Source organism: Callithrix jacchus, chromosome 14 (genome assembly GCF_049354715.1).
Source record: "Callithrix jacchus isolate 240 chromosome 14, calJac240_pri, whole genome shotgun sequence".
NCBI lineage: Eukaryota > Metazoa > Chordata > Mammalia > Primates > Cebidae > Callithrix > Callithrix jacchus.
Window position 1 is genome coordinate 94,210,421 of NC_133515.1, and position 18,187 is coordinate 94,228,607.

The following is an 18,187-nucleotide window of genomic DNA, read 5'->3' on the forward strand; positions in this document are numbered from 1 at the left end:
AAGAAGCCATATGGAAAGACTGTTACAGGCAGAGGGACCATCAGGTGCAAAGGCCCTGAGGCTGACACATTACTGCCATGTTTCAAGGAAAGGAAGGAGACTAGTATGGCTGGAGCAGAAAGACCAGGGAGAAAAGAGGTAGAAGATGAGGACACAGAGATACGGGGAGGTGAAGGAGGGATAGCCCATGGTAAGAACTTTGGTTTTCCTATGAATTACATGAAAGCCACCGGGAAATCTTCATGATTTGATTTATGTTTATGTTGAGAAAAAACTATGGCAGGACAAGGGAAGAGAAACTGATATGTAGGTTATCACAATAATCCAGGCAGGAGTCAGTGCTGTCTTGGATTAGGGCAATGGCAGAGGAAATATGAGAGCGGGTTGGATTCTGGCCATATTCTAAAGATAAGGCTGACAAGATTTGCTGATACCATGGATGTTGAGTATAAGAGGAAAGTGGGAATTAGGACAAATCTAAGGTTTTTGGCCTGAGCAACTAAAAAACAGAGCTTCCATTTATTGAGATGGAAAGGGCTACTGGAGGAGCAGGTTTTAGGGAATGGGGCAAATTTAGGTGTTTACTTCGGAAAAAATTTTGTATAGGGTTGGTATATCACAAAATTAAACGAGGAAGAAAATCCCATGAGAGAAAGCATTGGAGGAGCAGGGTATGCTGGGGAACTAGAGTTTGGTAAAAGGTTTTACAAAGGATATAAAATGGACGGGCCTATGGATCGAAGGACGCCTGGGAATCTTGTTACAAAGAAAGGAAGAGTTGGGAGATGACACCCAGGGCAAGGGCAGCAAGGAATCAGGACAGGCATCTTGGATGGAGAGTCATGTAGAGATGTCATGTCTCCCTGGCCCAGAAGGACTGTGAGCCCTTGCTGTTCCACAAACAAACCAAGTGCTCCCCATCTCAGGGCCTCTGTATTTCTGACCCTCTGCCTGGAATGCGCTCCTCCCAGAACTCATCATGGCTCCAACCTCTCCTCATTCTGGTCTCTGCCCACATGTCCTCTTATCAGAGAGAACGCCTGTGACCACCAAGTATGAAATACCACTTCTTCTATCCTTTTCTATCTTTCATCCTTGTATCCAGTTTTGCTCTTCTTCATAACATTCATTACCATCTGACGTGGGCAAGTTACTTGTTTATTGCCTGTACACCTTCCTTAATAGAATGTAAGCCCCATAAAAGTAAGGACTCCCCAGTGCCAAGAGCAGGGCCCAGCACAGAATAGGCTCATGATAGGCAATCCATAAAGACTTGCATGCATGAACACCACTGAGTTTAAAATTTTCAGTAAAATCCTGAACTTTTTGTTTAAGCACATTGATTCCTTGGGGTTTTTCTACCTTTCCCTCTTTTTCCTTCCAAAACATAGCTTCTTACCACACATCTCTTCATTCCCTTATACACTCATCCAGGTGTGAAGCAGACTGAGGCCACCATGACATTCAAATATAATCGGCAGAGTATGACCTTGTCCAGTGAAGTCCAAATTCCAGATTTTGACGTTGACCTCGGGACAATTCTCAGAGTTCATGATGAATCTACCAAGGGCAAAAAGTCTTATAGACTCACCCTGGACATTCAGAACAAGAAAATTACTGAGGCTGCCCTCATGGGCCACCTAAGGTAAGGAAGGCTGAGGGTCATCTAACCTGAGCTGCAGGCCTGGGTGGTTCTTTTTCTTATTCCTTTTTCACTTTACACCTGATCAAGCCATGTTTGTCCCTGGTCTACAATCAGAGTGGCAGATAGAGCCCTCAACATTATTTTTTTTTTTTGAGATGGAATCTCACTCTGTCACCAGGCTGGAGTGCAGTGGCACAATCTCAGCTCACTGCAAGCTCTGCCTCCCGGGTTCAAGAGATTCTGCTGCCTCACCCTCCCAAGTAGCTGGGATTACAGGCATGTGCCACCATGCTTAGCTAATTTTTATATTTTTAGTACAGACGGGGTTTTAACATGTTGGTCAGGATGGTCTCGATCTACTGACCTTGTGATCCACCTGCCTTGGCCTCCCAAAGTGCTGAGATTACAGGCGTGAGCCACTGCGCCCAGCCAAGCCCTCAACATTTTAATCCTCTGCGCATGTCCAGTTGTATCTTCCTACCATTTATCAGGCACTTACTATTAATGTATCAAGCACAGTGCTGTGTGCTTTAAAGAAATTATCTTGGACCTCACAATAAACTGCAAGATCAGTGTGAGTTTTCCTGTTTCACAGATAAGGAAATGGTAGCTCAAAGGGGTGAAATCATTTGGCCAAAGCCATAGAGCTAGTAAATAGCAGAGCAGGGTTCAGTTTTCAAAAGGCTTCTCTTTCTCCTAAACCTGCTTGCAAAGTCCTTAATTTGTGCTGAATGGTGGCTTTAGAAGTCAATGAGTTTGATCTATGGCTGTTTCTCCGAAGCATCTATGTATCTGGTTTTGATCATCACAAATGGAACTTCTGTTTAATCCTGCATATCTCCTTTGAAAGGACAAAATCATTAATGCCAACTGATTTTCTTTCCCATAGTTGTGACACAAAGGAAGAAGGAAAAATCAAAGGTGTAATTTCCATACCCCGTTTGCAAGCAGAAGCCAGAAGTGAGATCCTTACTCACTGGTCGCCTGCCAAACTGCTCCTCCAAATGGACTCATCTGCTACAGCTTATGGCTCCACAGTTTCCAAGAGGCTGGCGTGGCATTATGGTATGTGCCTCTTCGCCTATGTGAGCACTTCCAAAGTAATGCAGGGGCTGAGAGCTATGGTTACAGGCTGACCTCGTACCATTCATAACTATTTCCTATATATTTTCAGACGAAGAGAAGATTGAATTTGAATGGAACACAGGCACCAATGTAGATACCAAAAAAATGGCTTCCAATTTCCCTGATATCTCTGATTATCTTTGGAGCTTGGCTTTTGGTGTCATTGGTATCCTGGATACCAGAATTCCTCCAACAGACATGACTTTATGGCACATGGGTTCCAAATTAGTAGTCGTAAGTATGAGTTTGCCAGTCAATAAATACATGGGTATAAGTGCTAATTACATCCTCAACTCGGAGCCAGGTACAGGAGGGTATCCAAAGACATATAAGGCATGCTTCCTGCCCCCAGGGAATTCTTGGGGAGGAAAAAAAATTCATACATGTGTAGTTACCCAGTTACACAAAGCTGAATGTGACACAAATCAACGAAATGCTACTAAGCAAAACAGTTTTTAGCCTAGTGGTATCAAAGGAAGTTTTGGGACACTAGCTAGGAAGCTGACTATGTTAGACATTCCTTTTATAAATGTGGGCAGAGATCAGTGACTGGCAACCAAGATTCATAATTTTCTGTGATTTATTTTTAACTTTCAGTGCATTGTCCTGCTTAGTAATTAACTTATCAAATCTGGATTTTTGCCTAATATTTATTGCTCTTTGAGGCTCTTCATGCCCATTACCTTAAAAATCTCCTGTTATTTTATAGACAACGCACTCATGGCTTCAGCAGGCATCTGAGAGTCTTCCGTATGCCCAGACTTTGCAAGATCACCTCAGTGGCCTGGAGTTGAACCTCCAGAACATGGAATGGCCAGACTTCGACATCCCAGAAAACCTCTTCTTAAAAAGGTAAAAGAAGAAACCAGCTTCTTTCATCCCTTCCTTCCTCGCTACCGTCCTTATTCCCTTCCTTCCTGCCTTCCTCCCCGCTTCAAAAAAAAAAAAAAAAGAAGAAACCAGCAAAGCTTCTTGAACCATGTGAAGTAAATGAAGGATTTTACATAGCATGTTTTAGACATTTTAAATTTAAATTTTCAAGGGAAATGATTTCAGCATTTTAAGGAGTTTACTAGCTATAGCACAAATACCAGGGCATTTCTGCATTATTAAACATGGGAACGCCAACCCTATCAGGAAGAATCTAAGAAAGTAATAGGATTCTGTTAGTTTCACCCTTAGATATTTTATTCGGTATAACTTGAATTGGAAAACCATTCAACTTTCTTCCATTATAAGCCAATTCCCCCTCTGACTGTGAAGAGTTCGCTATCGCTAGAGGCATTACTGACTACAGGTTTGCTGTTAAGCTACAGAGAGTCAGAACAGTCTATGAGCAGTAAACAGAAGCGGCATTCTAAGAAAATACTTTAACCCAGACTTACTGACTTCCACATCTATGTGCTTTCCACAAATCAAGTTGCCTCGATTCAGTTTAGCAAAATTGTATCAAGTGTCTCCTATGTGCAAAATGCTAGACTAGGTTCAGTGAGAAGATAGAAACTGGATAAGGTATAGTCCTTTTGCTTAGGAAGATACCATGTAGACACAAACAAATGACAAATAATTAATTATATAAGCAAAATTATGACATGCTCTTTGAGAAAGGTGCAAGGGACTATGTAACTGTAAGAACAAAACAAATTAGCTTTAACCTAGGTGGGATGATAATGATAAGGAGTGGCTCTTAGAAGAGCTTTGTAAGGATTTGAGTGTTTGACAGGTGGAGGTAAAAGCAAAGGGGTCCAGGCATAGGAATAGCTCAAGGAAAACTGCAGAGTGGCTTTGAGAATGGGGCAGGTATGATATTTCTGTGAAGGTCAGAGGCAGAGAACTTTGAATGATTGATGTCTGACTGTGGGGATGTTTTCTTTGTCGCTCATTTCAGCGATGGCCGGGTCAAATATACCTTGAACAAGAACAGTTTGAAAATTGAGATTCCTTTGCCTTTTGGTGGAAAATCCTCCAGAGATCTAAAGATGTTAGAGACCATTAGGACACCAGCCCTCCAATTCAAGTCTGTGGGATTCCATCTGCCATCTCAAGAATTCCAAGTCCCTACTTTTACCATTCCCGAGTTGTATCAACTGCAAGTGCCTCTCCTGGGTGTTCTAGACCTCTCCACGAATGTCTACAGCAACGTGTACAATTGGTCTGCCTCCTACACTGGTGGCAACACCAGCACAGACCATTTCAGCCTTCGGGCTTCGTACCACATGAAGGCTGACTCTGTGGTTGACTTGCTTTCCTACAATGTGCAAGGTGAGCTATGCTCAGGTAAAGGGTGCATAGGGCTAATTCATTGCAGACTCTAAGAGGAGAGCCTCCTCCAGGGAGGAAAGGACTTGGGCTTTCTAACAGAAAATCTTCCTTGCTACTTGGAAGTCTTTTATTTTATTCAACAAATAGAAATACTTATTAAATATATCACATGTGTTAAATATCATAGTAGGCGGTAACAGAAAAAAGACAGATACGCCAGCAATTATAATTCAGTTTGAGAAGTGTGATGATAGAATATAGTTTTTAAGCATAAGTTAGAGTGAAAGCACTCAGCAAGGGAACGTAAACAAGGCCTGTGGTGGTCAGGAAAGGCTTCCTGGAGGAATGCCTTTTCCTATCAGATTTTATGTTTGCATTACAGATGGAAGAGTCTGTTGCACAGTTGGCCCAGAAAAATATGACTTTATTATGAAAGACTTTAACATACAGATTGCTTTGGAAATGTATTGCTTAATTTAAACAATCTTTTCATTCTTACATTAGGATCTGGAGAAACAACGTATGACCACAAGAATACGCTCACACTGTCATGTGATGGGTCTCTACGCCACAAATTTCTAAATTCAAATATCAAATTCAGTCATGTAGAAAAAGTTGGAAACAACCCAGTCTCAAAAGGTTTACTAACATTTGATGCATCTAGTGCCTGGGGGCCACAGATGTCTGCTTCAGTTCATTTGGACTCAAAAAAGAAACAACATTTGTTTGTCAAAGAAGTCAAGATTGATGGGCAGTTCAGAGTCTCTTCGTTCTATGCCAAAGGCACATATGGCCTGTCTTGTCAGAGGGATCCCCACACTGGCCGGCTCAATGGAGAGTCCAACCTGAGGTTTAACTCCACCTACCTCCAAGGCACCAACCAGATAACAGGAAGATATGAAGATGGAACCCTCTCCCTCACCTCCACCTCTGATCTGCAAAGTGGCATCATTAAAAATACTGCTTCCCTGAAGTATGAGAACTATGAGCTGACCTTAAAATCTGACACCAATGGGAAGTATAAGAACTTTGCCACTTCTAACAAGATGGATATGACCTTCTCTAAGCAAAATGCACTGCTGCGTTCTGAATATCAGGCCAATTATGAGTCACTGAGGTTCTTCAGCCTGCTTTCTGGATCGCTGAATTCCCATGGTCTTGAGTTAAATGCTGATATCTTGGGCACTGACAAAATTAATAGTGGTGCTCACAAGGCAACACTAAGGATTGCCCAAGATGGAGTATCTACCAGTGCAATGACCAGCTTGAAGTACAGTCCTCTGGTGCTGGAGAATGAACTGAATGCAGAGCTTGGCCTCTCTGGGGCATCTGTGAAATTAACAGCAAATGGCCGCTTCAGGGAACACCATGCAAAATTCAGTCTAGATGGGAAAGCCGCCCTCACAGAGCTATCATTGGGAAGTGCTTATCAGGCCATGATTCTGGGTGTTGACAGCAAAAACCTTTTCAACTTCAAGATCAGTCAAGAAGGACTTAAGCTCTCAAACGACATGATGGGCTCATACAATGAAATGAAACTTGACCACACAAACAGTCTGAACATTGCAGGCTTATCACTGGACTTCTCTTCAAAACTTGACAACATTTACGGCTCTGACAAGTTTTATAAGCAAACTTTTAATTTACAGCTACAGCCCTATTCTCTGGTAACTACTATAAACAATGACCTGAAATACAATGCTCTGGATGTGACCAACAATGGGAAACTACGGCTAGAACCTCTGAAGCTGAATGTGGCTGGTAACCTAAAAGGAGCCTATGGAAACAATGAAATAAAACACATCTATACCATCGCTTATGCTGCCTTATCAGCAAGCTATAAAGCAGACACTGTTGCTAAGGTTCAGGGTGTGGAGTTTAGCCATCGGCTCAACACAGACATCGCTGGGCTGGCTTCAGCTGTTGACATCAGCACAAACTATAATTCAGACTCACTGCATTTCAGCAATGTCTTCCATTCTGTAATGGCCCCATTTACCGTGACCATTGATGCACATACAAATGGCAATGGGAAACTCGCCCTCTGGGGAGAACATACTGGGCAGCTGTATAGCAAATTCCTGTTGAAAGCAGAACCTCTGGCGTTTACTTTCTCTCATGATTACAAAGGCTCCACGAGTCATCATCTCATGTCTAGGAAAAGCATCAGTACAACTCTTGAACACAAAGCCAGTGCCCTGCTTACTCCAGCTGAGCAGATGGGCACCTGGAAACTCAAGACCCAATTTAACAACAATGAATACAGCCAGGACTTGGAGGCTTATAACACTAAAGACAAAATTGGTGTGGAACTTAGTGGACGAGCCCTGGCTGACCTAACTCTACTAGACTCCCCAATTAAAGTGCCATTTTTACTCAGTGAGCCTGTCAATGTCATTGATGCTTTAGAGATGAAAGATGCCATTGAGACGCCCCAAGAATTTACGATTGTTGCTTTTGTAAAGTATGATAAAAACAAAGATGTTCATGCCATCAGTCTCCCATTTTTGGAAACCCTGCAAGAATATTTTGAGAGGAATCAACAAACCGTTATAATTATACTGGAACACATGCAGAGAGACCTGAAGCACATCAATATTAATCAATTTGTAAGAAAATACAGAGCAGCCCTGGGCAAACTCCCACAGCAAGTTGATAATTATCTGAATTCATTCAATTGGGAGAGACTAGTTTCACATGCCAAGGAGAAACTGACTGCTCTTACAAATAAGTACAGAATTACAGAAAATGATATACAAATTGCATTAGATGATGCCAAAATCAACTTTAATGAAAAACTATCTCAACTGCAGACATACGTGATACAATTTGATCAGTATATTAAAGATAATTATGATTTACATGATTTGAAAATAGCTATTGCTAATATTATTGATCGAATCATTGAAAAATTAAGAAGTCTTGATGAGGATTTTCATATTCGTGTAAATTTAGTAAAAACAATCCATGATCTACATTTGTTTATTGAAAATATTGATTTTAACAAAACTGGAAGTAGTGCTGCATCCTGGATTCAAAATGTGGATACTAAGTACCAAATCAGAATTCAGATACAAGAAAAACTGCAGCAGGTTAAGAGACACATACAGAATACAGACATGCAGCACCTAGCTGGAAAGTTAAAACAATATGTTGAGGCCACTGATGTTAGAGTGCTTTTAGATCAATTGGGAACTACAATTTCATTTGAAAGAATAAATGACATTCTTGAGTATGTCAAATACTTTGTTATAAATCTTATTGGGGATTTTGAAGTAGCTGAGAAAATCAATGCCTTCAGAACCAAAGTCCATGAGTTAATTGAGAGGTATGAAATAGACCAACAAATCCAGGTTTTAATGGATAAATCAGTAGAGTTGGCCCACCAATTCAAGTTGAAGGAGACTACTCAGAAACTAAGCAATGTCCTACAACAAGTTAAGATAAAAGATTACTTTGAGAAATTGATTGGACTTATTGATGATGCTGTGAAGCAGCTTGATGAATTATCTTTTAAAACATTCATTGAAGATGTAAACAAATTCCTTGACATGTTGATAAAGAAATTAAGGTCATTTGATTACCACCAGTTTGTAAATGAAACCAATAACAAAATCCATGAGGTGACTCAGAGACTCAATGGTGAAATTCAGGCTCTGGAGCTACCACAAAAAGCTAAAGCATTGAAACTGTTTTTAGAGGACACCAAGGCCACAGTTGCAGTGTATCTGGAAAGCCTACAGGACACCAAAATAACTTTAATCATCGATTGGTTACAGGATGCTTTAAGTTCAGCATCTTTTGCTCACATGAGGGCGAAATTCCGAGAGACCCTAGAAGATACACGAGACCGAATGTATCAAATGGACATTCAGCAGGAACTTCAACGATACCTGTCTCTGGTAGGCCAGGTTTATAGCACACTTGTCACCTACATTTCTGACTGGTGGACTCTTGCTGCTAAGAACCTTACTGACTTTGCAGAGCAGTATTCTATCCAAGATTGGGCTGAGCGTGTGAAAGCATTGGTAGAGCGAGGGTTCACTGTTCCCGAAATCAAGACCATCCTGGGGACTGTGCCTGCCTTTGAAGTCAGTCTTCAGGCTCTTCAGAAAGCTACCTTCCAGACACCTGATTTCATAGTCCCCCTCACAGATTTGAGGATTCCATCAGTTCAGATAAACTTCAAAGAGTTGAAAGATATAAAAATCCCATCCAGGTTTTCCACACCAGAATTTACTCTCTTTAACACCTTCCACATTCCTTCCTTTACAATTGACTTTGTAGAAATAAAAGTAAAGATCATCAGAACCATTGATCAGATGCTAAACAGTGACCTGCAGTGGCCTGTTCCAGAATCATACCTCAGGGATCTGAAGGTGGAGGACATTCCTCTAGCGAGAATCACCCTGCCAGACTTCCCTTTACCAGAAATCGCAATTCCAGAATTCGTAATCCCAAATCTCAACCTTAGTGATTTTCAAGTTCCTGATCTTCACATACCAGAATTCCAGCTTCCCCACATCTCACACACAATTGAAGTACCTACTTTTGGCAAGCTGTATGGTATTTTGAAAATCCAATCTCCTCTTTTCACTTTAGACGCAAATGCGGACATACAAAATGAAACCACTTCAGTGAACAAAGCAGGTATTGCAGCTTCCATCACTGCCAAAGGAGAGTCCAGATTAGAAGTTCTCAGTTTTGATTTTCAAGCAAAAGCACAACTCTCAACCCCTAAGATTAATCCACTGGCTCTGAAGGAGTCCGTGAAGTTCTCCAGCAAGTACCTGAGAACAGAGCATGATAGTGAAATGCTGTTTTTTGGAAATGCTATCGAGGGAAAATCAAACACAGTGGCAAGTTTACACACAGAAAAAAATACACTGGAGCTTAGTAATGGAGCGATTGTCAAGATAAACAATCAGCTTACCCTGGATAGCAACACTAAGTACTTCCACAATTTGAACATCCCCAAACTGGACTTCTCTAGTCAGGCTGACCTGCGCAACGAGGTCAAGACACTGCTGGAAGCTGGTCACGTAGCATGGACTTCTTCTGGAAAAGGGTCATGGAAATGGGCCTGCCCCCACTTCTCAGATGAGGGAACACATGAATCACAAATTAGCTTCACCATGGAAGGACCCCTCACTTCCTTTGAATTATCCAATAAGATCAATAGCAAACACCTCACAGTAAACCAGAACTTGGTTTATGAATCCGGCTTCCTCAACTTTTCTAAACTTGAAATTCAATCACGAGCTGAATCCCAGCACGTGGGCCGCAGCGTTCTAACTGCTAAAGGCACGGCACTGTTTGGAGAAGGGAAGGCAGAGTTAACTGGGAGGCATGATGCTCATTTAAATGGAAAAGTTATCGGAACTTTGAAAAATTCTCTTTTCTTTTCAGCCCAGCCATTTGAGATTACTGTATCCACAAACAATGAGGGAAATTTGAAAGTTAGTTTTCCAATAAGGGTGACAGGGAAGATAGACTTTCTGAATAACTATGCACTGTTTCTGAGTCCCAGTGCCCAGCAAGCAGGCTGGCAAGTAAGTGCTAGGTTCAATCAGTATAAGTACAGCCAAAATTTCTCTGCTGAAAACAACGAGAACAACATGGAGGCCCATGTAGGAATAAATGGAGAAGCCAATCTGGATTTCTTAAACTTTCCTTTAACAATTCCTGAAATGCTTCTACCTTACACAGCGATCACAACTTCCCCACAGAAAAACTTCTCTTTATGGGAAAAAACAGGCTTGAAGGAATTATTGAAAACAACAAAGCAATCATTTGATTTAAGTATAAAAGCTCAGTATAAGAAAAACAAACACAAGCATTCCATCGCAAATCCTTTGGCCGTGCTTTGTGAGTTTATCAGTCAGAACATCAAATCCTTTGACAGGCATTTGGAAAAAGCCAGAAACAATGCATTAGATTTTGTCACCGAATCCTATAAGGAAGCAAAAATTAATTTTGATAAGTACAAAGCTGAAAATTCTCATGAGCTCCCCAGGACCTTTCAAATTCCTGGATACACTGTTCCAGTTGTCAATGTTGAAGTGTCTCCATTCACTGTAGAGATGTCGGCATTTGGCTATGTGATCCCAAAAGCAGTCAGCATGCCCAGTTTCACCATCTCAGGTTCTGACATCCGTGTGCCTTCATATACATTGACACTGCCACCCTTAGAGCTGCCAGTCCTCCATGTCCCTAGACATCTCAAGCTTTCTCTTCCAGATTTCAAGGAATTGTGTACCATAAGCCATATTTTTATTCCTGCTATGGGCAATATTACCTATGATTTCTCCTTCAAATCAAGTGTCATCACACTGAATACCAATGTTGAACTTTTTAACCAATCAGATATTGTTGCTCATCTCCTTTCTTCATCTTCATCTGTCTTTGATGCACTGCAGTACAAATTAGAGGGCACCACAAGATTGACGAGAAAAAGGGGGCTGAAGTTAGCCACAGCTCTGTCTCTGAGCAACAGATTTGTGGAGGGTAGTCATAACAGTACTGTGAGCTTAACCAAGAAAAATATGGAAGCATCAGTGGTAACAACCGCCAAAGTCCAAATTCCAATTTTGAGAATGAATTTCAAGCAAGAACTTAATGGAAATACCAAGTCAAAACCTACTGTCTCTTCCTCCATGGAATTTAAGTATGATTTCAATTCTCCAATGCTGTACTCTACTGCTAAAGGGGCAGTTGACCATAAACTCAGCTTGGAAAGCCACACCTCTTACTTTTCCATTGAGTCATCTACCAAAGGAGATGTCAAGGGTTCGGTTTTTACACGGGAATATTCCGGAACTATTGCCAGTGAGGCCAGCACTTACTTGAATTCCAAGAGCACACGGTCTTCAGTGAAGCTGCAGGGCACTTCTAAAATTGATGATATCTGGAACCTTGAAGTAAAAGAAAATTTTGCTGGAGAAGCCACTCTCCAACGTATATATTCCCTCTGGGAGCACAGTACAAAAAACCACTTACAGCTAGAGGGCCTCTTTTTCACAAATGGACAACATACAAGCAAAGCCACCCTGCAACTCTCTCCATGGGAAATGTCAGCTCTTGTTCAGGTGCAGGCAAGTCAACCCAATTCCTTCCTTGATATCCCCTACCTTGGTCAGGAAGTGGCCCTGAATGCTAACACTAAGAACCAGAAGATCAGATGGAAAAGTGAAGCTCGGGTTCATTCTGGGTCTCTCCACAGCCATGTCGAGCTTTCCAATGACCAAGAAAAGGCACACCTTGACATTGCAGGATCTTTAGAAGGACACCTAAGGTTCCTCAAAAATATCATCCTACCAGTTTATGATAAGAGTTTATGGGACTTCCTAAAGCTGGATGTAACAACCAGCATGGGTAGGAGACAGCATCTTCGTCTTTCAACTGCCTTGGTGTACACCAAAAACCCCAATGGCTATTCATTCTCCATCCCCGTAAAAGTTTTGGCTGATGAATTCATTATTCCTGGACTGAAACTAAATGATTTAAATTTAGTTCTTGTCATGCCTGCGTTCTATGTCCCATTTACAGATCTTCAGGTTCCATCCTACAAACTTGACTTCAGAGAAATAAAGATGTATAAGAAGCTGAGAACCTCATCATTTGCCCTCAGCCTACCAACACTCCCCAAGGTAAAATTCCCTGAAGTTGATGTGTTAACAAAATATTCTCAACCAGAAGACTCCTTGGTTCCCTTTTTTGAGATAACTGTGCCTGAATCTCAGTTAACTGTGTCCCAGTTCACGCTTCCAAAAAGTGTTTCAGTTGGCGGTGCTGTTTTGGATCTAAATAAGGTAGCCAAGAAGATTGCAGACTTTGAGTTGCCCACCATCACCATGCCTGAGCAGACTATTGAGATTCCTTCTGTTAAGTTCTCTGTCCCTGCTGGAGTTTTCATTCCTTCCTTTGGAGCACTGACTGCACGCTTTGGGGTAGCCTCTCCCCTGTATAATGCCACTTGGAGTGCCAGTTTGAAAAACAAAGCAGATCATCTTGAAACAGCCCTGGATTCCACGTGCAGCTCAACCATACAGTTCCTGGAATATGACCTAAATGGTAAGAAATATCCTGCCTCCTCTCCTGGATACTGTGTGTTTTCAATGAGAGTTATGAGTAAATAATTATGTATTTAGTTATGAGTAGAGATATAATTACTCAATATCACAAAATTTTAAGTAAGAGGATATATGTGTATACCCGACATGTAAAAACCAGACTGTCTTGAACTGTCTTGAACTGTCTTGAACTGCCATTCAAGACAAACAGCTTTAAAGAAAATGGATTTTTCTGTAATGGTTTTAGGACTAACAATGTCTTTTAACTATTTATGTTCAAACAACTGTGAGCTGTACGTTGCATATTTTAAACATAAGTAAAGTATCTGGTTAGGACAAAATTCTCTCAGTTTTCACAATGAAAATATTTGCATCCTATTGTTTTGAATCTAATAAAATATAAAATCTCTCCTATACAGTTGTGGAAACACTCGAAATCAAAAATGGTAGCTTAACCTGTAAGACTAAAGGAACATTTGCACACCGTGACTTCAGCGCAGAATACGAAGAAGATGGCAAATATGAAGGACTGAAGTATGGAGCTTTTATTGAAACTTTATCCCTTTCGAAAATTCGTTGTGATTTTCAACATCTCCATGCCCCTTTTGTGATGGCTTATCTGTTTTTCTGCTTTCAGAGACTGGGAAGGAAAAGCACGCCTTGATATCAAAAGCCCAGCGTTCACTGATCTCCATCTCCACTACCAGGAAGATGAAAAAGGCCTCTCCATCTCAGCAGCCTCCCCAGCCATAGGCACCATGGGCATGGATATAGATGAAGATGATGATTTTTTTAAATGGAATTTCTACTACAGCCCTCAGGTGAATACCACCTAAGGTGTGACACATCCCCAAGAGCAAGTTGAGAATTGGGGCAGATACATTTCATTCAGGGCCAAATATTCATTCAGAGATGCCCCAAACTAGGTGAAAGGCAGGCAGTAAGCAGCTTCTTCTCTGATGAAATATTCTTTAGAAAGTATTACAATGAGTCCTTGACTGATTTTAATTTTTAGATGCACATATGACATTATATAGCAGTATTATTTATTATTTAGATGCACATATGACATCATATAGCACTATTATTTATTAATTCTGGGCAAATCCAGAAAGATAGGGGTTATACCTCATCACCCAAATCATAGTAGCCAGGGTGTATTTTTCACAGAGTGGTGGTTTCTGGAGTAGTGAAAACTTTAAAATTCTTCCCCATAATAGAATTGCTAGATAAGATACATCAAATTCCTCTCATGTCATTTGCAAGCTCTGCCAGGGTCAAATCGAGGATGACATTACCACAGGATAAGACCAAACATGGTTCTATTTCTGTTACTAAATGTTTGTCATGGGCTTGGAGAATGTATACTGATAGTGGGATTCTGGCCCTCTGCTGGGTGGGCTCCAACTTGCCTTTTTTGCTACATCTTTTTCCCTGTCTGTCATTTCCTAACTCTTCTTCTTCTCTCTCCTCTTCTTTCTCTTCCCCCTCCTCCTCTTGGCCAGTTTTCAGTCCCAGGAAGGCTTTAATGTTAAGTGTCACAGTGTAAATGCCAAACACCAAGCATTTTTTTAATCCGTTCCTGGGCATGTGATAAAGAGAAATTAACAACAGTAGACTTATTTAACCATTAAAAAAACATGAACTGACATATGAAAGATAAATCCCTTTCAGTATATGAAAGATTCTCTGATCTTTATTTTTAGCTGCTAATGAAGTTTTAGTGTACTGTATTATGTAATTGGAGTGATTGAAAACATGTTCTTTTCTATTTATTTATTTATTTGTTTGTTTGCTGTATTTAGTCCTCTCCAGATAAAAAACTCACCATATTCAAAACCGAGCTGAGGTACCAGGAATCTGATGAGGAACTTCAGATCAAAGTTAATTGGGAAGAAGAGGCAGCTTCTGGCTTGCTAACCTCTCTGAAAGACAATGTGCCCAAGGCCACACAGGCCCTTTATGACTATGTCAACAAGTACCACTGGGAGCACACGGGGCTCACCCTGAGAGGAGCGTCTTCAAAGATGAGAAGAAATCTGCGGAACAAGGCTGAATGGGTTTATCAAGGGGCCATTAGGCAAATTGATGACATGGACATGTGGTTCCAGAAAGCAGCCACTGGCACCACTGGGAACTACCAAAAGTGGATGGACAAGGCCCAGAATCTGTACCAGGAACTGTTGACTCCGGAAGCCCAAGCCAGTTTACAGGGATTCAAGGATAAGGTGTTTGACAGCTTGATACGAGTTACTCAAGAATTCCGTATGAAAATCAAGCATCTGATTGACTCACTCATTGATTTTCTGACATTCCCCAGATTCCAGTTCCCAGGGAAACCTGGGACATACACTAGAGATGAACTCTGCACTATGGTCATAAGAGAGGTAGGGATGGTGCTGTCCCAGGTGTATGCAAAAGTCCATAATGGTTCAGAAATACTGTTTTCCTATTTCCAAGACCTAGTGATTAAACTTCCTTTTGAGTTAAGGAGCCAGAAACTAATAGATATAATCTTGAGGTGTAGGGAACTGTTAAATGATTTATCAGAAGAAGCCCAAACAGTATTTAAAAACATGCAGTCTCTAAAGACCACAGAGGTGCTACATGATCTTCAGCAGCTTTTACAATTCATTTTTCAAATAGAAGAAGACATTAAAAGGCTGAAAGAGATAAAACTCACTCAACTTACTAATCATATCCGAGATGACATCAACACAATCTTCAATGATTACATCCCATTCTTTTTTAAAATACTGAAAGAAATCCTATGCCATAATCTACATACATTTAATGAATTTATTCAAAACAACCTTCAGGAAGCTTCTCAAGAGTTACAGCAGATCCATCAATACATTATGGCCCTTCGTGAAGAATATTTTGATCCAAGTGTAGTTGGCTGGACAGTGAAATATTATGAACTTGAAGAAAAGATAGTCAGTCTAATCAAGAACCTGTTAGTTGCTCTTAAGGACTTCCATTCTGAATATACTGCCAGTGCCTCTGGTTTTGCTTCCCAACTCTCAACTCAAGTTGAGCAATTTCTGCATGGAAATATTCAGGAATATCTTAGCATCCTTACTGATGCAGAAGGAAAAGGGAAAGAGAAGATTGAAGAGCTTTCTACCACTGCTCAGAAAATAATTAAAAGCTGGGCCATTGCAATGAAGGCAATCATTTCTGATTACCACCAGCAGTTTAGATATAAACTCCAAGATTTTTCAGACCAACTCTCTGATTACAGCGAAAAATTTATTGCTGAGTCCAAAAGATGGATTGACCTGTCCATTGAAAACTACCACACATTTCTGAGATATATCACAGAGTTATTGAAAAAGTTGCAGTCAACCACAGTCATGAACCCCTTCATGAAGTTTGCTCCAGGAGAACTTACTATCATCCTCTAATTTTTTTAAAAGCAAAAGCAATCTTCATTTATTCTTCTGTTCCAATTGAACTTTCACATAGCAGGGAAAAAACTCAAACTGCACATATTGATAAAACCATTCAGTGAGCTAGCCCTGCAGCAGGCAGTAGACTACAAGCAGAAGCACATATGAACTGGACCTGCACCAAAGCTGGCATCCTTGCAAGTTAAAGAAAATCAAGATCTGAGTTATTTTGCTAAACTTGCGGGAGGAAGAACAAATAAATGGAGTCTTTATTGTGTATCATACCACTCAATGTGGCTCATTTGTATTGAAAGACAGTGAAACAAGGGCATTGATGCAAATGTTCTGGCACTGCAAAACCTCTAGAACATATAGTGTGATTTAAGTAGCAGAATGAAAATGGAAAGGGAGAAATTGTGGAGGGAAATATGTTGCCGCCTATAAAGAAGAGGTAATTGATCTCAGGAATTGCATTTGTTAAGTGAGAAGGAAAAAGTATTCACAAAGGCTTGTACATATTTTGATCCTGAGAAACACCTTGTGTGTCTTCATGTACCACATAGTCTTCCTCAATGACAGTCTGCCTTTGCCAGGCAAGGCTCTCTGGTAGGCTTTGAGATAAAACAACAGGTCTTTTATTTCACTCAGCCTGCCAGGAGTGGAGAAGGAATAGCTAGGGAGTCCTAGCTCCAAGGGCTTCATGGCAACAGGGACCCCAGACGTCTCCCTGCAGCTCTGCCAGCCAGGATCCTTTCAAGTAAAGGAAGTATGAGTGGGAGAGGAGAGGTGGAGATGTAGATTCCTAACAATTTTGTGACACAGCATACATGTATGCTCTTTAGGCTCTTAACCTTATTTTTTTCAAATATCATATCCAACAATCCCAAGTAAAATAAAAACCCAAGGGTTGACTGGGCACAGTGGCTCACGTCTGTAACTCCAGCACTTTCGGAGGCCGAGGGAGTTGGATCACCTGAGGTCAGGAGTTTGAGAACAGTCTGACCAATATGGTGAAACCCTGTCTCTACTAAAAATACAAAAATTAGCCAGGTGTGACGGCAGGTGCCTGTAGACCCAGTTACATGGGAGGCTGAGACAAGAGAATTGCTTGAACCCAGGAGGGCGAGGTTACAGTGAGCAGAGATCGTGCCACTTCACTCCAGCCTGCAAGACAAAGCGAGACTCTGTCTCAAAACAAAAACAAAAACAGAAACAAAACAAGGGTTTCTCCTGCCACATCCACTCACTTCAAACTCTGATTTTAAACACTGGCAATGTCCAGTCAGAGCCTCCAAGCTGAGCTCTAGAAAGAGAAAGCTGCAAAAAAACCTGTGCAATATAACTTGCACTCATATCACTGACAAGGGTAGCTACAAAACAGCACGTTCTTTTCCATGACACTGAAGAGTGAAGGAAGAGTGTAACTTGCAAGCAATGAGAAATTGGAGGTCATTACCTTCCAAGTCCTACATAAGGTCTGTTTGAAAAAGACCCCCTTTTTTAATTCAAAAATTCTTCAACCTCCACCATTCTTTCAAAAAGCTTCACATTCTCTTGGTAAAGCCCACTGTTAAAATGCGCAGGCGTTACCTGGAAAAGGAAACACATAGCTTTAAGAATAGTCTTCTATCCTGAACTGAGGAGCGAGAGTCTAGCGAGCTATAATACATGGTAGCATATGAATCTGGTAC

The 18,187-nt window shown here is 41.0% G+C and overlaps 1 protein-coding gene and 1 long non-coding RNA gene across 3 annotated transcripts in view; one reads left to right on the top strand and one right to left on the bottom strand.

The window, feature by feature from the left end:
- The window catches only part of APOB (apolipoprotein B), a 42,592-nt gene extending 25,812 nt beyond the window's left edge, over positions 1-16,780 (top strand). For both annotated transcript variants that reach the window (XM_035273096.3, XM_035273095.3), the window contains exons 21-29: positions 1,435-1,645; positions 2,535-2,710; positions 2,820-3,004; positions 3,480-3,622; positions 4,659-5,032; positions 5,537-13,105; positions 13,524-13,638; positions 13,742-13,925; positions 14,910-16,780. In XM_035273096.3, coding sequence (XP_035128987.2) covers positions 1,435-1,645; positions 2,535-2,710; positions 2,820-3,004; positions 3,480-3,622; positions 4,659-5,032; positions 5,537-13,105; positions 13,524-13,638; positions 13,742-13,925; positions 14,910-16,511 — 10,559 coding nt within the window. In that variant the 3' untranslated portion in view covers positions 16,512-16,780. The remainder of the gene's footprint in view (positions 1-1,434; positions 1,646-2,534; positions 2,711-2,819; positions 3,005-3,479; positions 3,623-4,658; positions 5,033-5,536; positions 13,106-13,523; positions 13,639-13,741; positions 13,926-14,909) is intronic.
- Positions 1-18,187, bottom strand: part of LOC144576559 (uncharacterized) — a 247,185-nt gene that overhangs the window by 70,938 nt on the left and 158,060 nt on the right. The gene's annotated exons all lie outside the window — the stretch shown is intronic.